Source organism: Danio rerio, chromosome 18, assembly GCF_052040795.2.
Source record: "Danio rerio strain M-AB ecotype USA chromosome 18, GRCz13ab, whole genome shotgun sequence".
Taxonomy (NCBI): domain Eukaryota; kingdom Metazoa; phylum Chordata; class Actinopteri; order Cypriniformes; family Danionidae; genus Danio; species Danio rerio.
Genome location: NC_141038.1, coordinates 45,234,495 through 45,257,148, shown reverse-complemented (window position 1 = coordinate 45,257,148; position 22,654 = coordinate 45,234,495). Strand labels below are relative to the sequence as shown.

At 37.4% G+C, this 22,654-nt stretch overlaps 1 protein-coding gene across 4 annotated transcripts in view; it reads right to left on the bottom strand.

Annotated features, from left to right (window-relative positions):
• LOC147832916 (uncharacterized) overlaps positions 1-22,654 on the bottom strand; it is a 74,580-nt gene that overhangs the window by 23,072 nt on the left and 28,854 nt on the right. The window contains exons 1-3 of one of the 4 annotated variants that reach the window (XR_015515232.1): positions 11,433-11,634; positions 3,659-3,724; positions 3,390-3,417 (exon numbers count right to left, since the gene is read on the bottom strand). The exons of 1 other annotated variant lie outside the window; for it this stretch is intronic. Coding sequence is in view for 2 of the 3 variants with exons in the window: in XM_087293398.1 (XP_087149524.1) it covers positions 3,358-3,417; positions 3,659-3,724 (126 nt within the window). In the remaining variant the exon portion in view is untranslated. Of the gene's footprint in view, positions 1-2,771; positions 3,418-3,658; positions 3,725-11,432; positions 11,635-22,654 lie in introns of those variants that run through there. 2 more of the 4 variants (XM_087293399.1, XM_087293398.1) reach the window with 2 other exon arrangements.

Here is a 22,654-nt window from a genome sequence, read left to right as displayed (position 1 = left end):
GTCAACATGGGACTGCATTATATCCTACAACATCTGGACAAACCAGGGAACTACGCAAGGATTCTGTTTGTGGACTTCAGGTCTGCCTTTAACATCATCGTCCCATCACTGCTCGAGTACAAACGGAACCAGCTCTTTGTTCTCTGTATCCAACTATAATATATATATATATATATATATATATATATATATATATATATATATATATATATATATATATATATATATATTTCACAAGGACAGTGTTAAATAAGTAATTACTTATTGTTTTGATATTGTACATTGTGATGTTGTACAGGATATTGTGATATTGTGTGTGATATCACCAAACACACACGATGCAAAATGTAATCTTTCAAAAGTAAAAAAATATAATCCCTAGATTTATCTATGAATATTGTCTGCTCTTTTGTGTCATAAGGAGATTGATTTCTGATTCAATTTCTGGGGCTTAAAAAGCTCATTCAATTGGCCTCCGTTCTCCCTCACAGAGGCTGGCTAAACCAGGCTTGAAGCTGTTGGTAAATTCTTTCTTTTCAAGCAGAAACCACATCATCTGGTTCAGAAGAAGGTCTGGCCGGCCCAAGAGATAAATTGTAATTCTGAGAGATTCTTGAAAGGCTAACTCAGAGGCTAGCCGATTGTAGCCACTAATCTGGGCTTAGTATTAGCAAACAAAAGCCCGTCTTTAGAAATGCAGTCAGAAACATGCCCTACAAGTCTCCAGTCGCAGCCTTTCTCTGTATCATCTGCTCTGGATTTTTTGCTCTTGGCCCTGTAGTTTATGCTTCAAAGCGTGGACTTAGCGTTCTCAGTGGCGACACTTCATTGACCGGCTTGTTTACATGGCTAAAGTAGTAATCGTTCAATACAGCAGTTCTCTTGTTTAGCCCAATAGCAAATTAGCCTTGAATCTCCCGTCTGTGGAGAACCAGACAACAGATTACACTTGTACAAAACAGTTTACATGAACTAGAAGGACAACATGATGGTGTGCATTCTGCCATGGAGGAAGGCCTTTGCTGTTATTAAAACAGTTCGAGGAGTGTCATTATCTTAGTAAATCAGCCTTAACTTGCTGTTACATCACAGATTAGCGTAGCATAACAAAGTGTACCGCTTGGAGATTTTAAATTAGCCTTTTATTTTGTTAATGCTAATAAGCTTGATGTACTTTGGGCTGTTTTTATAGTACATTTTATTAAGAAAATGTGAGATTCTTGTCTTCCACAGAGGTATGTTTAGAGTGGTTTTGTGTGGGTTGTTGTGTGTCTGATGCAGAGTTGTGTTCAGAGTTGATTAAAGAACTATCTATTCACACAATGCATCAAACAACAGTATGATGCATGAGCGTGCTCCACGTAGGTAAGTGACCTTGACAACCACCTCTAGGACATACTCCTCCTGTCTTAATGCACCAGACAATTACGTTTACCATTATAATACTGTATAGCACTTCATTATTGCATCTCATGTTTCAATACACTATGAACATCAGCTACGCTAATTATTTTCTTTATTCCTTTATCCACCTGGGGATACTCATCCCGATGCCTCTAGAAATTATGCAGCGCTATTGATGTGATTCAAGATCTGTGAAGAAATTGTGCCAAGGTATCCATAATCCTGGACCTGGCCATTTCCTGAGCTGATGCTATGGTGGTCATTGAGGAGTGGAGAACATGAGACACACTGGTCTTTGCATTGATCATGGGCCAACCTGACCACCCGCCTTCACTTTTATTAATTGTTGACTTTTGTTCCTCGCCACTGTCGCCACTGGCTTGCTTGGTTTAGGACTTGTGGAGCTGTGCATTAATGGATTTTCTCCTCAGTGTTTGAAATTTCCACAGTAAAAATTTAAGCCATACTGAACTAAACTACTTTCAATTTACTAGAACCTCTATGTTAAGCTGCTACTAGCCAATTTCTTTTGTATTTAACTTGTGTTTACCTAATAAATTCAACATTTATTCTGAAAACGTAGCCCTTCTGGAGATTGCGAATTATGTAGGTAGAGGAGCGTATAGCTGCATTTTGTATACGGGGCAATTTGACTCTGTTCCTTTTTGCGCTTGCCAGCTGAACCCTAACCTCCATGTAGACAACTTTTCCAATGTTACCAGTTTGTCCAGTGACTCCTTGATTAAATTGGAAGATTTGTGATGCAGTACAAAGTTGATTGTGATGACGGGGTTCGAGTCTGGTGAAAAACTGTTTCAGAAACCAGGTAAGACGAAAGCAAAGAGCAAAAAATTAAACAAACAAGTAAATAACAAGGTGAGAATGTGGTAAAATCTGGAAACGTAGTAAAAATCAGGCTGCGCCAATGGCTTTTCTTTTACTGGATTGCTTTTTTAAAACATTGTTGGTTGGGTTTAGGGAAGTGGGTGGGCGCTGGTCAATCAGTGCTTTTTAAAAAACAATCTGTTGGGTTTAGGGAGAGAGGTTGGTGGGGGTATCGGTCAGTCAGTCGGTCAGTCACTTGACAGTGGCCTCAGGTGGATTTATACGAGAAGAGCAGTCATGAATGGTACTCACGAGCCAAATTTGAGATCTCAAAAAGCATATACAGCTTCCTCTAGCTCATCACAAACAAAAACTGCAAAAAAAAAAAAAAAGACGTAGCTCCTGAGATGTATTTGGTGCTCTCCAGAAATGTATAAAGGGGTACGTAATCAGAATTACCCTGGATTACATAAATTCAAGGTTTATTACTAGAGATAAGTTTGGTATTAGTATCTAGTTATTTTATTTTATTTTATTTTTTTAGCAAATTAATTGAAATGTCTAAATGTAGATCACGACTGTAAAAGGACGTTTTAGCACTAAACGCAGACAAGGACTTCCAGTTACGCCAGAAGACCTGAATAATTTCTATTAAGTATGATTTTGCTGTAATAAAATGGTTTCACTGTTGACATGTTACCTTTGGAAATGTGCAGTAGGGCCTAATTACCATGATCTGGGTTTTATTGTGAATAATAGTGCTATAATTGAATATTTTATAAGTGTTGCTTATAATCTTGGCATTTGAGACTGACCTTATCCAAGCCACTTCTGGACTCCAGCCAGTACAACACGCTAAATAATTGTAAAATGATTATCACAATGGTGTTTGCGTTTGACAAAAACAATCACAAGCCAATTAACAAAAGAAGTTATTTTCAGCGCTCCCATTTTCACAGAAGCCCAAATGGAATTGAGTTAATTAAGCAAAAACCAAGCAATATTAGATAATTGCTCCCAGTATCTTTCTAAAAATAATGAAATCAGGTTAAGCCACGCAAGAGATAATTGGAAAATTCAGGTCTGGAACTATATGCGTTTATAAACACAGTTGCTCACTGGGATTATTTATCCCATGTGATTACAGAATGATTTCTTACCTTGGAAAGCATCATTAGACATAATAATCTGAAAATAAATGTGAAAATGTTTGAAATAAACATACAGTCTGTTCATAGATATCAGAAATGAATGGATTTGATTGTAAATTTCAACACAGGCTCATTCTGAAAAAGTAGTCCAGAGGATGTTTCCGGAGGCCACGGATTACGTAGCTGGAGGTACGTATGGCTGCATTTAATTTTTTAAAGCGAACGCTATGGGGCGGTATGACACCCTTCCTTTTGGTACTTACTGGCTGACCGCTTACCTCCGTGTTAAGGGCTTTCCTGCCGCAACCAGTTTTTCCAGTTAGCTCGTCGTGTACGTCAGCGGACTTGAGACGCAGAGAGGAGTTGACGACGACAACGAAGACCGGGTTCGAGTCAGGGGAAGAGCAATTCCAGAAATCAGGTAAGACAAAACAGAATGCAAAAAATAAAATGAATGAGTGAACAACAGGGTGAGAATGAGAAAAAATCTAAAAACGTGGTAAAAATCAGAGGGGTGGTTTTCTTGTTCTGGACAGTTTTTGTAAACTATCGGCTGGGTTTACGGAAATAAACAGGTGGGCGGGTCAATCTGAAAAATTGGATGGGTTTAGCAAAGGAGGAGGGTGGGTCAGTCGATTGGCCGGTCGCCCAGTCAATCATTAAGCCATTCAGTCGCTCGACAGCAGCCTCTGGTGGGTTCACGTGAGAACAGCGCCAGCGCGAAAGGCATTTAAGATGTGAAAAAGCACACACAGTGGCCTCTTGCGGATTCGCGAAAACAAAAACTGCAAAAATATGTATCTCCCAAGACGTTTTTCGTGGTCTCCAGAAACATCCAAGGGACTACGTTTTCAGAATGAGCCTGGGTTGGTAAATTTATAAACAGCTTCTCGTATTTTTTTAACACAACAATCTAGTGATCTGCCTTAGGACATCATATAAAGATGTATATGAAATAATAATGATAATAATCAAATATTAAAATAAAAGCTATTTGTAGGTTTATTCCTTTGACGGATATGTGTTAAATGGATAGTGAAGTTGTTCCGAAGCTGTTTGAAATCCTGTTTGTACACAAACATACTTTAAAGAATTTTGGATTTTACATATTAATTATTTACTGGCTTATGCCAATTATTAAGATTTTAGCTGTTTATTTGTACTTACAAAGTATGGATTTATTCTACATCCTAATCTACATAACTAAAAATGAATGTGCTGCCAAGTCCTGTGAGTATTGAGATATAAGTCTTAGCTAATAGTTTATTATTGGTGAGAACTGTACCTTTAAAAAAGTGTGACTGTACGTTTTTACCTTACAATGGAAGTTGGTGGCTAATGGATTTCAATATTACTTAATATATCTTATTCAACATTTAAAAAACACTTCATAAAGGTTTAGAACTGCTTTAGGATGAATAATCTTTGAGTGATTTTTTTTTTGTTTTCTGTTTGTTAACGCTGCTTGAAGCTGGTACAGACCATTTGCCTATACTTTGACCACAACTCTGGATTCTCTGAATGTATCTGTTTGACCCCCCCTCCCCCACCCCCCTTGAGTGTCTAGAAAAGAGCTATATAAATGTAAGGAATTACTATTATTGTTGTTATATGGATACTAAACTGTTGTCAATGTCCATCTCATTTCATGATTGAACATAAAATATGAAGTTGTGCCCAAAAAAAAAAAAACTCAAGAATTGTGTTGATTTAAATCATTACAAAGATAGTAGTATGAACAAGCAGCAAAGATAAGCATTATTTTGAGTGGATATCACAGTTTGCACAGCCATTATAGCCGAAACAGCTCTGTTACTGCCATTGTATAGTCTGTGAAACACAACATTAGCTCAATCTGTGTTATTTTGACTAGCATCAGACCATGTTTGAAACTTGGAAACCAATTATTTATTCCATTTGCTGCTGGTGGTGAAGAAATCAAACGCACACATCAGTCCTATACGCATTAAATAGAAAAGCTAATATAGATCCATTTTTCTATATTTAATCTCTTTGAAAAGGGGCTTTACATGAATAATTTGGACTCATAAAAGCTTGAGAGTTGGAAATCAGAGAGCTTCGCTTATCTCATATCAATGCCTACCCTGTTAGCGTCTCCGCTCTTTGAAGAACCGAACGAATCTAATGACCTTAAAGCGAATTCGATGGCATAACATCATTCACTGCCTCTGTCTGCATCTGTAACCGAGTCAGCTCAGAAACCCTGTGTGTTCAGCGTTAAGCTCCTGCTGAAGCTCGATGCCATGTCTTATATATCACAGTACAAACTCAATTAATAAGCAGCGGCGCGTCAGCACTCCTTACCAGCGCCTCTGAAAGAGCGAGCTTAGCTGGCCTTCTCTCTTAGGTTTGCTCACAGTATGCGGCGCATGGTGGTGGAATCTGTCTCTGGTTGTGAACTGCTGCTTGGTGAGGGGCTCAAAGTGCTGACTGTACCGAGCGAGAGGAGGCTGGATGAAAGGAAAGCTTCCAGTCCCACTGTGCCTGGTACAGGCCTTATGGCGCATCTTCAGCGCCCTCCAGAATGGGACGTTTCAAATAGTTTTTTTTTTTTAGACAGTTGCTGAAGTGTGACTTCAGCTTTTAAGAAAGTGAACCTCATTAAAAGTTGTCGAGAACACATGTGTGGATCGAAAACATCCAAAAACATATTTCACCTTCATCTTATTGACCTTATTCTCCAATACGGAAGTGCGTTTAATTTTGGGATGGTTTGAGGACTTCTGATTCAGTTGCCTATGGGAGAAATGACTAGGAATAATAAATGGCATCAAACTACTTGCTCTACAAACAAATGTGGTCATGAATATGCATGAAAAGTAGAATAATATAATAAGAAAAGATCAGTTTGCGACATCAAACAGAAAAACAAGCTGTTTTAAACATCTAAAAATCAATAGAAGTGAATGAGAGTTGAAGTCTTGAGCCAAAAGATTCCAATGGTGACACCCGCCTGTAGGTGAAAAATAAGGTCAATATGGTCAAACGAACCAATTCCATGTTACACGTGAATTTTAAGCAGCGTTTATTTAGTTTAATTTCATTTTATTCATTTATAAAGCACTTTTGAAACAGCTGAGGGCTGACCAAATAGCTGTTAAACAGTGTAACAACACAGAAAATAGAAACAATATGAGATACAGAAATAGAAATAATAATACACAGCTTACAATAGACAGCATGGTGTCACAGGCTGCGTCCGAAACCGCTTACTACTCAGTAGGTACTGCATTTGAACGTAAACGTACTACTCGGCCGTTAGAAAAGTACGATCTATACAGTATGAATGTGAAAAGTATGAATGGAATTCGGACGTACTACATCCGCCATTTTGTTATGGTCACGCGACCTACCTTTGTCATTTGCGTCGCTTCACTCCCATTCATGAATTCCCTTGCGGGGCATCATGGAATAGCGCAGCGTGCATGGATGCGCACTTCAGAATCTCGCCGGAAGTAGTAAATCATCCGGGTACTTTTCGCATACTGATTTTCGAATTCTATGAATTCAGACATACTACTCGGCTCGCATACTGATTTTAGCGTACTATATAGTATGGAAGTATGCAGTTTCGGACGCAGCCACAGTCTGGTGTGTCTGTGTTATGTTGTGTCATGTGATGTCTCATGTACTGGGGTCCGTTCTTCGTACGTGGATTACTCAGTTAGCTGGATTTGGATATTGACGATTTGACATGATCCAGGATCGTTTCGTCCTTCAAAGCTGATCCGAGAGTTGTTGTCATAGCAACAGTTCTGCTAGGTCAAACCTGATCGGGAGCAGGTTCAATTCATATAAACAGGATTAGATTGGCTTAGTTCAAGCAAAGATAATACAGAAAGTATGTTCCAAATTCTGATATTTTCTTACAGTAGTAGTTATATACACTTGGGAAAATGGTACATATTTTTTAACCATATATGTATGTATGTATATATATATATATATATATATATATATATATATATATATATATATATATATATATATATATATATATATATATATATAAAGTTATAGTCATTAATATAATAAATTAAGTTATACATATTAATAAAACTTATGCAATCTGCACCCTCGAAATGAAAGTACAAAGATTGCCACCTGGTGGTGCAAAGAGAAAACTTATTGATATGAACTTTTTAGATCGCTTTAGTACAAATTGTGTATAATAGATCACAAAATGTGACTTTTTTAAAGCAATAATACATTTCAGCAGTCATAAGAGATCAGTTATCAAGATTAAAAGATCCGGGATCTGCCAAATAATCTTAGATCATTTAAGCGAGGTACGAAGAACAGACCCCTGTGTTCCATGTGCTTGTGTTTGTCACGTGACTCCTTTGTTCTGTTTTCTCATGTGTTAAAGTTTATAAGTTCCACTTGATGTCTCACCCCTGTTTGTAATCTGTTCTTGTCTTGTGTATATATAGTATAGTAGAGTTTATTTTTTTTACACAACTAACATGCTCTGCGCTGGACTTTAGATCTGCTTTCAGCTGGTCTATTGTGCAGTCTATTTTAGTTCTTCAAAATAGCAATGTGCCAACAGTGCGCATTAACGGACCTCTTTTCTAGACCGAAACACCCAGGAGTCCACAAAGTGGCGCAAATGGATTTGCTATTTAAACAATGTGGTGGAAAACGGGAAAATTAAGGTTGCGTTCGTCTGAAAAAAGCAACACGTTGGGGCAAACAGGTGTTGCACCTTATTGCGCCAGGTGTATGATAGGGCCCATAGACCTAAATAGTTAGTTTGCTTTAAGGTTTAGTTCACTTCAAAAATGAAAAAGAAAAAGTCTGTCATCATATACTCACCCCGAAGACTTCTATTTATCTTGAGATAAATATTTATAATGAGATTTTGCTCTCACATAAAGCTCATGCTTCAAACCGTTCATAATCCATGTGAATCAAGCAATTTAATCCAAGCCTTCTGAAGTGATCGCTTTATACGCTTTTGGCTTTTTCATCTAAATATTGATCAGTGAGCATAAACAGCAGCTCAAATGTATTAGCTCGACAAAACAAACATATGGTTCAGAATAAAAGTCTAAATTAAATCTCTTCCACTTATAAAATGACAAATAACTTCAGAAGACTTCAAAACAGTTAATTGACATGGATTTTCTTTTGTTTTCCAATCTATCAATCAATAATGTGTCCTCATACTCTTCAATCAATATAACTTTACATCTCGTCTCCTCTCTGATGACACTTTATTGGGGTTAGAGCGGAACATCATGGCAGGCAGGTCAACAGGGTATGTCACCGTAATGAAATCGACCAATAGTAAACCATAACCATCCAATTAATTCCCTAAGGACAAAAAAAATCAAGTCCTGTACATGTTTTCTTGTTTAAAAAAATACAGCTTTATAAAGAAACACTGTAAGAAAAATGTTGGGTTCCACAGAATCGATTTGGGTTGAGATAACATGAAGGACTCAATTTAACATTATTAACTGTTTTAAGTTTTTACCAATTTAAGTGGATTGAAAATAAAACAATTAAGTTACTCCGCAAAAAAATTTAAAATAAAAAAATAAATAAATAAAATAAATAAAACTCAAGAATTGTGTTGTTTTAGCTCATTTTGTGAAGTTTATTTATAATCTAATTTCAAGAGGATTACATGCTTATGATTGACCATGACTGGTTCCGCATTAGCTAACATGATTTACCAATCAGTAGAATCCAGTGGTCTGGGGTAGAGATTGTTTAAATTTACACAGCTGAAATGAGTTGACTTGACACTTTCGTTTCATGCCGACATTAAAAACTAAATTTATAAATCACTATATAAAAATAAATAAGCATCATTTCCATGTGATATAATGCATTCTCGGGCGTTTTTGTCTTCATTTTGTAAAGTAAATAAGCATTACTAAAAACCCATCTCTTCCGCCTGTTCATCTGAACAAAATCAGGACACCCTTATCTCTCCTCCAAACACCCTTAAAACATTTTGCAATTCTGAGTGTTCTTACACAGGTGAGTGGGCTTGGCAAACCACCTGTAGAAAATGTGTATATTCTTGTATAAAAGCTGTATAAAAGCTGATCGGTCCGTTTATGTCACGTGACTCGCGGTGCGCTCGCAGCATTCTTTCAACTGGGTGCATCTGGAAGGCGCGAGTGCGTCATGCCACTTGCATGTGCAAGCTGCACACCTCCATTGGAAATAACCATCTTGCACAAACTCTAGAAAAGATATGCAAACATAATTTGCAATCTCCAGCAGTTGATCTTCTTGCACAGACATTCACTTGATTTGTTGACAAATGGGTTGCAGATCCATTTCTTTGGCAGTTTGTGGGTTCTTCACTAGGCCTTTTCCCCTTAGCAAAAGGGAAAATTTTCCAAAGATGTCTGTTCCCTAGTCATTTTACTGCTTGTGGGTTAAATTTGGGTGCGCAAGTGTTCGAGATGTAAGCAAGAGAATGCGATCATTTTTCAAAAAAAAAAATTTTCAAAACAAAAGATCATAGAGATTCAGATAATATAAAGTGTAAATAATAAATGATTTGTTGTGCGACACAGTACCAACTGATCTACAGGCTGGTATCAGTTTGCGGCCTGGTGGTGGTGGACCACTGCTCTAGCAGTTAATTTTCTGTACATGAACAGTTCCTTTGTATAATTAGCCCTTCTTGTCTGTATTGCTTGTCTGTAGTTTTCTTGTTTAATCACTGAATGCCTCATTATTTGTACGTTGCTTTAGAAAAAAAGCATCTCTAAATTAATGCATTTATTCTTTTCTTTCTGGATTAGTCCCTTTATTAATCTGGGTTTGCCACAGTGGAATGAACCGCCAACTTATCCAGCATATGTTTATATCCAGCACATGTTTTTACGCAGTGGATGCCCTTCCAGCTGCAACCCATCACTGGGAAACATCCATACACACTCATTCACTCACATACACTACAGACAATTTAGCCTAACCAATTCACCTATATATTGGACTTATGGGGGAAACTGGAGCACCAGGAGGAAACCCACACCAACACAGGGAGAACATGCGAACTCCACACAGAAACGCAGACTGACCCAGCTGAGGCTCAAACCAGCAACCTTCTTGCTGTGAGGCGAGTGTGGTACCCACTGCGCCACAGCCCAGCCCTAAATAGCTGAATGTACATGTAACAGAAGAAACTTGAGTCAAGAACAGAGGATACATCTGAAGTCCATTCCACACAGTGATAACAGTAAATATCCAGAATATTAACGGAACGACTTTACCGGTAGATCTAAAAAATTTCAGAAACCACCATTCACACATCCATTCCAAAATACTGAAAAATTCTGCCATTATTAACCACAAATGGCCTCTAAATGCAATCTCTATCCTCTTAAGGCCCAATATATTTTTACATGCATTTTTTTTATTTATTTATTTTTTTGGGCTTATTGGAACCTAATTAGAATAAAAATTTGGAAAAAAGTATCATCTTTTGATATGATGTACTTTTAGAGAAAAATTATAATTATATATGTCCATATATTTGGACTCGTGGTCCGAATTTACATAAATCCCTTTTTTGCTGAATGTTTTATGCATATTTAACAGATTTTTTTTTTACTTGCTTTGACTATCAAAAAGTAAAAACAACATTTTTTCCACATTTTTGACAGGTAAAAATAGGGTTTGGGACATTTTATATGCTGCAAAACAGTTGCAGGATGACACTGTATGCCTTTAACAAAATATAAAACACTTAAAGTATTTTAAATAGCCACATTTGCTGTCTATGTATTCGGACACTCAGGCCCCAGGAGGGATAGACTCTATAAAATGCTGGGTTCAACACAATTCCTTCATGTTTTTCCAACAAAAATCAATTCATTTAACTTAATCATTTTACAAGTTAAAGTTCAATGAATTTCAAACAATTAAGAACACTTAAGATTTGTGCTGTTTCAACTCATTTTAAATAAGTAATCGTTTTTGAGTGTATATTCTTTTGAAATTTTGCAAGAAAATGTGCTCACAGTGAAAAACATTCTTTATTTTAGTATCAATTCCTACCTTTCTTCCTTTTGAGTTTGAGATGAAATGTGACCCGAGCGTGTTTTGAATCCTTTTCCTTCAGAAAGCATGTCGGACTGAAATTATTCCTGTTTAAGAGATGCATAATGTTTGTAGAGAGCAAAGAAAAAAACTAAAGAGAAAACAATTGCACAGTTCCACCATTCGACAGATTTTTCTCTCCCTTTCTCTATTTTGAATTAGCAGGCAAAAAATAAAAACCGAAGGAGTTCACAGAAATATATATATAAATAAATGTCTCCATAAATAGGAGGTGGAGGAGGTATCAGCAAAAGGCAAGGCAAACATTCATCTTTAGTACAAAACAACACAGCACATCTCTAAGAACGCCACTTTGAAATTTGTAAAGCTTGTGAGTTGAATTGTTCGGCGTACGGTTGTGGGCCGAGTCTCTGGGGAAGGCTTTGTTATTCTAAAAGCACATTTCTGTGGGAAAAGAAAACTTTTTGAGGTTTCCGTGTGGTAAAGTAACTCGCTTTTCTGTAGCAGCAGTGATAAAGGTTTTCTGAACACATCTGACGTAATTGTAAGCGTCCAGCTGTCAGCGGAGATAACGGACAAGAGGATGTATTATGAAAACAGGCAGCCATGCTTTCATGAGCGCAACACATCAGCCAAGAGGTTTTACAAGCCTTGGCAAAGATCAACTGCATTATTGTCAGTGATAAGTAGCCGCCATTAGCATAATTGAGACTATCACAACCGGGCAAACGCACACAGTGTAAAACATGCAAACTTATTCGGAGTACACAGGCCGATGCGATAAACCAAAATTACAGCTTCTGGGAATTGATTGCGCTGACAATATAAGGCAACAACATAACGTTGCATGTGCTAAATGACGGCTTATTGGTTTTTATTCTAGCCTTCACCTATACAGAAGGTGTGATCATCACTGTTTTATTCATATTTCTCGCCTCGTTTAGCTTTACTATTAAACCTAACATCCCAGCACTTAAGCCTAGAGTCTGTGCAGAGATGGGAAATTAAAAAAAGGAGGAATATTTTGCATCATCAATAGTGGTTTGCCTTAAAAACGAAATGCTTCCTTAATTAAGGAATTAATGGCTGTTTCTCAATTCCAAGAACGCAGAGAACGGACTTGCGTTCTTGTGGAGACCGGTCTTGCCAGGTGTCCTCGGAAGAACAAACTCAGGAGACCACAAGGGCAGAGAATGCATCCTTTGAGAAATGGGATGCTGCGTTCTTCCTGATGGTCACGTGACCTTCACACGTTTTAAATGGAAATTATTTAAACATTACAGCACTCATACGACGATTTGTTGTTTCCCCCCTCTTCCAAATATATACTTTGCATAAAAACATTATCAATATACTCTGCACAATATACATAAAACAAATTTTAATACGAATTTCAGCAAACAAACAACCCTTAATGTGTTTATTCCTTTATTAAGATGTTTATGTTAATGTTTACTTTCACCAATTCATTTAGGGAAACTTCTGAGGTAAATAAGTGATATCCCTGAACTTTAACAATAAATCTAAATAAAATGCTGCGCTTCCCACCTCCAGTCGCAATGACTTCTGGGACTTCCAGAGCGAGTTCGGTGCTCAAGTCTGCATCAGTGCGTCCTCGATATCAAGATCACATCCGGGAAGTTTCACGCGTCCTCCGTACTTGCGGTCTTGAGTATTGGAACTGAGCTTAGGCAGCTGATGATGACGTTGCACTAGAACACAGCCAATGCTTTCATAATAGCACTTTGAGCACAACCAAGTTCATTCAGATGATTCTAATGCTATATACCCACCCCAATGGCCTGGGGTATAGATTGTTTGAACTTACAAAGCTGAAATGAGCTGACTTAAAGGAGCGGTTCACCCAAAAATGAAATTGTACTTAATATATACACTGTAAATGATTTCTGTTGTTTTCACAGTAGTATATTGCTGTCCGACAAAGGCTGCTCCAGAGTTAATTTGATAGCACATATTCTGTCCTGTCTACATTTCTGACCACCTGGAAGTGCTTCAACATCAGTGAGTAATACATCTTCACATTATCATGCATACAGGAATTCTGCAAGCCTATCTTTGATGTTAGTTTGTAACTAGGAGAGACTTTTAAAAAATGTAAGTATTTAAATTATTCTCAACGTTTTACTCATGCTGTGCACAGTAACGTCATGATGATTTAATTGAGGAAATGTCACTGTAGAGGTGTTCGTAAAAATAAATAAATAAAACAATTGAACGAAATGACTTGATAAAAGATTTATTTGCTCACTGACATGCCATCACTGCTGCATATAGAAATACAGTAATACGAATTGACCGCAAAATATCACCACAAACATTTCATGAAGTAGGCTAGCCTACTCTTCAGTTCTCTGCTCAACTTTAACACATTTCGTCATGCCGATGTGCCTCTCTGCAGATTTAGCCAAAAATGAATGGTTCGTGATTACTTTGTTTTATGCAAACCAAATTTCAGTAACTTATCATTAGCATTACTTTTCAGAAATCACCCACGGTTTTCATGTTCTCTAACGTAATCTTGTCTGTGAGTTAGAAGTGGATTTATATGTGTTAAAAGCTTAAAACTACTTAATTACATTAGTCACGTTAAATTTGAATATTTTGTTTACCTATTTAAAAATGTGTAGCCTCGTAAGGTCAGAATAAACTGTGTTAACCCCTCTGAAATACATGGAAGCACTAGTAGTGTGGTCATGGAATCAGATATTCAAGCTATTTAGAGTCAGACATTAAGTTAAGATGACACTTTATTTTTTACACACCTGTACTAGAAATCTTCCAGAACAATGCCCGCTGATCTTTTCCCCATTAACATTAGTGTAATTGTGAATTGATAAAAATAGATTAAAAAAAAAAAAAAAAAAAATATATATATATATATATATATATATATATATATATATATATATATATATATATATATATATATATATATATATATATATATAAAACAGTAGTGCAGTGTTTCATTTCACAATTTTGGGATGATTGTGAGGGATGATGGATGTTTGAGGGATGATGAGTTTTTACTCCTGTGATTGATTTTGCTTGTCATTTTTGCAGGATCATCAGAAGTGCTGCTGCCCTTTTTCACTTTCCCTTTTTTTACAGCATTTGGCCTTCATCTATTTTTACCTGTTTTAAAAATTGTAATAGTTTTTGATGCTTTAATTGTTGACTGGTTTTAATAATCAATTGTTTATTAGTGTTCTGTTGCTTTATTACAGGAGTTACCAATCTTAGTCCTAGATGGCCGGTGTCCCTGCAGGGTTTAGCTCTAACTTGCCTCAAAACACTTGCCTGGGTGTTTCAAGTATACCTAGAAAGACCTTGTTTGGCTCGTTCACGTGTGTTTGATCAGGTTTGGAGCTAAAACCTGCAGGACACTGGCCCTCCAGGAACCAGTTTGGTGATCCCTGCTCTATTATATTGAATAGTTGGTACTGTTTTAGCATGGTTTACACAATTAACCTTTATTGTGAGTAGGGTTGTAACGGTATGAATTTTTCACGGTATGATAATCGTCTAAAACAATACCACGGTTTGACGGTTTCGCGGTATACGGTATGTTACAAAATAATAGAACAGTGAAGCAAATTTGACTTTTTCCAAATAATATATTTTTAGTTACTATAAACAACACCACTTACAATGAACAAATAAAAATAAGAAAATAATAAATAATGTGTCAAAGTCCAAATAAAGTCCAAATAAACATGGTGCAAATCCTCAGTAAAAAATAGATATAAATATTTACTATACTATAAATAGTTACATAACGAAACTAGATTCAATATGGAACATCCCTAGATTTTATGTGCCAGCAAGGATATGGTTGTCTATGGATATGGATATGGTTGTCTGCAATGCAGACAAACAGCTGCACCTTCATTTGCGTCTTTTGAAAACAGCAAGAGCAGCAGTTCGTCTTTGCTGTGTCACTGTTTTGTCATGTTTCTGTGCTGCTGTGCATGCAAAAGTACTTAGTATGAGAATTATTTCATGCTAAACTTTTTTTTTGCGTTTTATTTAGCCGCGCATAAATGTATGCCTTTCTCTCATTCCGTGTTGTTCAAAAAGCTTGGTCCACAAACAAAAGCGAAACCTATGCTTATTGGTTGTGATATAGCGAGTTTGAACCAATCTGGGCATGGAGGAGGGACAATGCATCAATGTATCATGTCTGATTTGTCCGGAGACACAGTGACGAGCGTTTCTTTGTCAAATCAGCGTTGTCAAATGTTGATGACGTAACCGCACGGATTCCGGAGCCTCTGAAAGTCCGCGAATGTTATGTGATACAGCACTGGAAAGCTGAGATTCTCTTCTTTATGCCAATCTTTAAATTGTATGAATCGGATCAGCGGATCAAAAGTTATTAAACATTTAAGAGCAATACTTATTTTTAGCCGCGGGCGGCTGTCTCGGTCTTTAAGGGTTAAAACCGTTGATATGCAATTGTTCATGGTATGATAATCGTGCACGTTCAAATCGTGGTAAACCGTCATACCGGTATATTGTTACAACCCTAATTGTGAGGTTAAAGTTTCAGTTTCTTTATTTTTCTTGGATTTCTTGACCAGTTAAAATAATACGTGCAGTTTTTGAAAATGTTTTCAACATTTTCAATGTTTTCAAAATGTCAATACTATATCAATAAAGTTTTTGTAATACATTAAACCACTAAGCATTTAAGCATTGTTCTTATGATGTTTTTTTCTACAGGAGGAAAATGCTAATTATTTAAAAATACTTTAAATATGTTGTAGGAATGTAAATTATCATATGCATTTGTTCATATGGCAAAACGTGTCTTTTCACCAAAGAGGGTCCATACTGGCTCCAAGGGCAGATACTGATTAGATCAGGGCCTCGGGTGTGTTCTTCGTACTTCGCTTAAATGATCTAAGATGATTTATCAGATCCTGGATCTTTTAATCTTGATAACTCATCTCTGGCTAATTTGGTTCTTTAAACAAGTTTATAATTCAGATTAAAATATCTGGATGAACTGATCTGAGATCACTGGGTGTGTTGTGAAGGATAGACCTATCGATCCTCAAAATCATGATCAGCAATGAAACGATTGGCTGACGGCACAGCAGCGTAATGACATCATCTGATTAATATTCAGTTATCCATGTGAGCAAAATTACATCAAATTCACAGTAAATGGTTTGTTAAATATGACATGCAATCACTTTCCACACTTGTTGTGTGCTGCAGGCTTTACACTTTCACGTGTGAACACACATGCACACAATGATCGTGAAGGTTTGCTTTAGTGGTCTGGTTTCTCATACATGCCCCAAAAACACATAGTATAATTCAATATATGACAAACCTAAAACATACACCAGAGTAATTGATGGTTCATTCCGCTATGATGATCCCTAAAAAATCAGGGACTAAACCAAGGGAAAATAAGTGAACACAAGTACACACAATGATCAGTAAGTAAGATCAAAAACTTTGTGTGCTCTTTTGAATACAGAATTTGTGTAAGCATTGGTGTTTATGCACATAAATCTGGTGCAACGATGTGCATAACATTAAATAAAATACTCTGTGAAACCTTATGAAAACAGGGTTGCAACCCCAGTTTGGGTCATGACCCAGCAGTGTTATGCAGACCTGGGAGTGGATGGATCTTAGGTACAGTATCATTCTGTTTGAATTACTGCAGACAATGAGCTACAATGACTTTGCCTTTGCATAAATCTTTAATTACCCCTGTGAGTCAATAACTTTGACTGATGTGGCTTCTGATGTCAATAATAAATAAAGTCCTTAGCTAGGCTTTCTGTCCCTCTGTTGAACACCTGCCCTTGAGACATGCATGTCACTTTTAGTTCTGGTTGTATATAACCAGTTTGTTCTCAGAAAACATGAAAGAGAGAGAGAGAGACAGAGAGAGAAAGAGAAAGTGAGAGAGAGACTATAACATGAAAGAGAAATGCAGGACTGCCCGTAGCTAAGTTTACATGCATCCAAGTAATTGGTTTATAATTGGATTGATGGCTGAACTGAAATACAGATTTATTACCAGCTTTTCATTTGAGTCACTAGCTGTGTTTGCGTTACCCTTCAAATGGCTTAAACTGAAGTTGTTAATTGAAAAAAAAGTCGATTTAGTAAAAACTCCATTATATATCACAAAAAAAGAAAAAGTTTCATGCAGTGTTATATGGTTTTTGATAAAATATTTAACTTTTTTTTGCATTTACAGATCACCTCCCTTATGTAAATGTTGAATGGTTATTATTTAAAGATATAGATATGCATTTATTTGTAGAAACTGTCTGAAACTGGGATAAAGTAAATCCAGGCTGTTGCTATCAAAAATCTTATCAGTTATTTTAGCCTAAAGGGCTTTATTCTGCGAAAACAACCATCTGTATATACATTATCCTGCTTATTACATGGCTACCTGCCATAAAGAAGTAAAAATTAGACACAAAACAATGTTCTGAGCCATAAAAGTTTACTCACGTATTTAATTAAACACAAATCTGACATAAACTAAAAAGACTGAATGGAGCATACACTAATCTAAATATTATTCAGTCGCATGGTGTGAAACAGTAAAAAACAGCAACCTGACATACAAAACAAATATGCATATAAATATGGATGTCAACATGTTTACCGAGGGTCAAGATGATACGAACTACCTGCATAAATGTGGGTTTTAGATCCAGACCTTGTTATCTGGGTATGACAAACCCTGGAAAGTCCCGACTGACAGAACAGTATCAAGTATTTTGAAAGCTGTAAAAGGGGAGGGATGATTGCAGCATCGTAAGTGTAGAGTGGGGGTGGGCGGTGGAAGTTGGTGAGCAATCGTTTGGAGTAGGGATGTAAGATTTTTATTATTTGGGGGAGGGGGGGGGGTTCAGGATGTTGATGATCACGACTCCGTAATTGAAAAGTTGAAAAAAGTTAACAAATTATTGAACACTTGGAACATCGGTTATTGGATGAATGTGTCAACTGAAAAATGCGACAATTGAAAATCTGAAAAGTTTAAAAATTATTGGACATTTGCAGGCGAGGCAATGGGCAGTAGGTAGTGCTGTCGCCTCACAGCAAGAAGGTCGCTGGGCCGCTGGTTCGAACGTCTGCTCAGTTGGCATTTCTGTGTGGAGTTTGCATGTTCTCCCTGCCTTTGTGTGGGTTTCCTCCGGGTGCTCCGGTTTCCCACACTGTCCAAAGACATGTGGTACAGGTGAATTGGGTTGGCTAAATTGTCTGTAGTGTATGAGTGTGTGTGTGGATTTTTCCCAGAGATGAGTTGCGACTGGAAGGGCATCCGCTGCGTAAAAACTTGCTGGGTAAGTTGGCGCTTCATTCCGCTGTGGTGACCGCGGATTAATAAAGGGACTAAGCCGACAAGAAAATAAATGAATGAATGAATGAATGGACATTTGCAACATCGTTTATTGTTGCAACAACGTAGGTGAAGAGCAGGGGTCTAGAAATTTTGGGCATTTTGTACATGGATTTAAAGTGGGAAATCGCCAGCAATTTTGGCCTCTATTCATATTTATTTAAAGTGGACCCCGTTGACAAAAAAAAGTGAAGAGAGCTGGTGATCGGTGGATGATTGTAATGTAATTACAATTGAAATTAAACATTTCCGCTTTCAGTCACCTGATACTCAGTTTTTGTGTGTACAAAAAGCAAAACCAGGTAAAAGAAATTGTGATTTTGAAAATACACATGTTCTTATAGACAGGGCCTAAAATGGTGCAGCATTTCCAGAAGTCATTCAAAAGTGCATTGAGTTGCTGCCATGCAATTGGCTGATGATATATTTGCATTAGCAAGCAGTTGAACAGATGTACTTAATAAAGTGGGCCGGCGAGTTTATATCTCTGAAGAACAGAGAGAAGCAGCTGAGTCAGACTTTTACAGTGGCGTCATTTGATGGATGTAAAGAACAGAAGGTGGAGGTGTCTGCAATTTAGCTACTAACCCCATAATCAATCTGCTCTGCCCTTCCATTAAAAGCTCTGTGTCAGAAAACAACCATCCGCCGTCTGTGGACTTGAGTGTCCAATGACTACTTCAAACCGCTCACCATGTGTTGAACCCCCCACTGAGGTCTTTACGGGGTCTCTGAGGACATATCGTTTTGAAGATAAATGACCAGTGAAATGGCTAAGGGACTTTTAATGGCAGAGTGACAACATAATCCACCCTTGCGCGTTTCATTCGACACAGCAGGAGGTATTTAGCAGTCCTTTCCTGTTTAGTTTAGCATTTAAAGATAGGTTACAAGAAATATATCAATAGATTCGTAATAGGAGTTCGTTTTTGGAGGCACAAAGAACATATGAATCATTCTGCAATTCAGGCATATGTGGAAAAAACAATTGCATGGGCTAAAATTATCACAATAGAGTGTTTCAGGAGGGGTTTATTTTTGTTGCTTAAAACTTATGCTGAGTTCAGAATGCATGATTTTAGCCCTGATTTTGACTTGCCGACAGGTTTTGAGAAATCGCCGACCAATGTCTGAAATCACAGGCAAATCGGTGCTCGTGCATATGAGTGACAATAACACAGTATGAACTATCAAATATGCAATCTGAGAGAATCGCCGATGCCTGTGAGATATTTGGCGTGCTAAATATCTGGAGCTGTCGGCGAGTCAAATCATGCCGTGTGAAATGAGTTTTGACTGAAAATAACATCAGTGATCGCCTACAGCCAATGAGAAAGCAGCATTCACTTGTGTTTGTGTGTGTGTGTGTGTACCTGCAGGCCAGCGGGAGGATGAGGGAGAAGTTAAAAGCGCTTATTTTCGGTTTATTTGGACACAAGAAATGAAGGAAAAATAATTGGAGGTTTGACAGGAGCACCCGTGTCTGTTTGACGTTTCGTACAGAAAATTAAAAAAGAAAGTTGAGGAGAAATTGCTCCCTTCAAACCCAGGTGAGCAATTATGTACATTTTCTACCCCATTATAGGCTTCTTTCTCGTTATGTAGTTTATAACAAAAGATATACTAAGTGTTTTTGGCAGTTAGACGTAGTTTGGACAAAGTTATCAGCGATTCTTCCTATTGTAAAGTCATGCAATGTGAAAGCCCCTGTCGCTGATCTGTCTTGCAGTGTAAACAAAGCAGCGACAAAACGCTAGCCCAGATAGTCATGCAGTGTGAAAACATCTGTGACACGACTACTTTAAAAATCATGCAGACTTAACTCGGCATTAGAAATGGGTTTTTGTTACTTCTGCTTCCATTGTCCCAAATTTAAGAGGTTGTGTGTGTGTGTGTGTGTGTGTGTGTGTGTGTGTGTGTGTGTGCGTGCGTGCGTGCGTGCGTGCGTGCGTGCGTGCGCGTGTGTGTGTGTGTCTGTAATTGTGTTAATTGTATAAAATAAGGTTTAGGTAACAATCTCAATTTATGTTTAGTTTTATTCTAAAACACAACACATTTTGCAAACTACTCTGAGTAATAACTTCGACATAATAAGTTAATTTTCTAAAACTGGTGTGATAAACCAAAAATGGATCATTTCTTGTTAAGTAAATACATTGTTTTTGTAAAATATGGATAAATATGCTTATGTGAAAATGGACATGGTTTTGCTAATTGTTGTTTAACTTACTGTAAAAATTTTAAACCACTAACAGATTTGTCAATAACAGAGTTGACATTTTCCATTGTGTGCTTTAGCTCAAGATGCTAACCTCAAACCAGATACCACAAAGCATGTCTATAACTGAACTTGTGCATTATATATATATATTTATTGGTGTTTTTAAAAAGTGAATGTGAAATTCACAAAATAACAGAGGTTACATTTTTAATCTACTTTTTAGTGAATCCTTAACATTTGCACATGAGGTAAAATCACTTGGACCAAGTCACATGCTTCTTCTACCAGTACTTTATGGATTGCTCTACCTTCTTATAACTGATGTGGCACAGCTGACCAGAATGTAAGTGTTCTGACCACGGGTAATCTATCAACTACACGTCTGCCACTTAAATGAACTACATATCCCATCGTGCACTTCACTCACACACCAGTTTCAGATCACCCCTTGATTAAGCACACACAGCTGAAGCTGTTCTGGACAAATGATATGGAATATATACACACTACAAAACGACATATGGACAAAGTGTTATCCTTGTCTTGCCTTACTGTGTTTTTGACCATTCATTTGTTTTACTGTTAACATTGTTTTGCTGCCTGCCCCAGACCACTATGCTTATGATTGTGAACACTCTCTGGATTTCCTACATGCTCTCATCTGTCCCGGGTTAACGTTGCCTTTACGACATCTCAACAGTAGGGACAGAATTAAAATGTGTTTTTTTTTTTATAACTGAGATTACAAATAACACAAAAAATACACTCACTGGCCACTTTATTAGGTACACCTTACCAGTACCGTGTTGGCCTTCAGAACTGCCTTAATCCTCAGTGGCATAGATTCAACAAGGTGCTGAAAATATTCCTCTAAGATTTTGGTTCATATTGACATGATAGCATCACGCAGTTGCTGCAGATTTGCAAATCTCCCGTTCCACCACATCCCAAAGGAGCTCAGTTGGATTGAGATCTGGTGACTGTGAAGGCCATTTGAGTACAGTGGACTCATTGTCATGTTCAAGAAACCAGTCTGAGATGATTCACGCTTCATGAGTTATCCTGCTGGAAGTAGCCATAAAAAGATTGTAGATTGTGGTCATAAAGGGATGGACATGCATCAATACTCCGATAGGCTGTGGCATTGACACAATGCTCAATTGGTACTAATGAGCCCAAAATGTGCTAAGAAAATATCCCCCACACCATTACACCACCACCAGCAGCCTGAATCTTTATTTAAGGCAGGATGCATTCACGCTTTCATGTTGTTCACGCCAAATTCTGACCCTACCATCCAAATGTCACAGAAGAAATCGAGACTCAATGTCTAATTTTGGGCAGCCTGTGTGAATTGAATCATCTCCTTTTCTTAACTGACATAAGTGGAATCCGGTGTAGTCCGCTGCTGCAGCCCATTCACCACAAAGATCAACGTCTTGTGCATTCAGAAATTATTTTCTGCGTACTTCGATTTCAACGAGTGGTTATTTGAGTTACTGTTGCCTTTCAATCAGTTCAAACCAGTCCGGCCGTTTTTCTCTGACCCCTGGCATCAACAAGACATTTGCACCGACAGAACTGCCA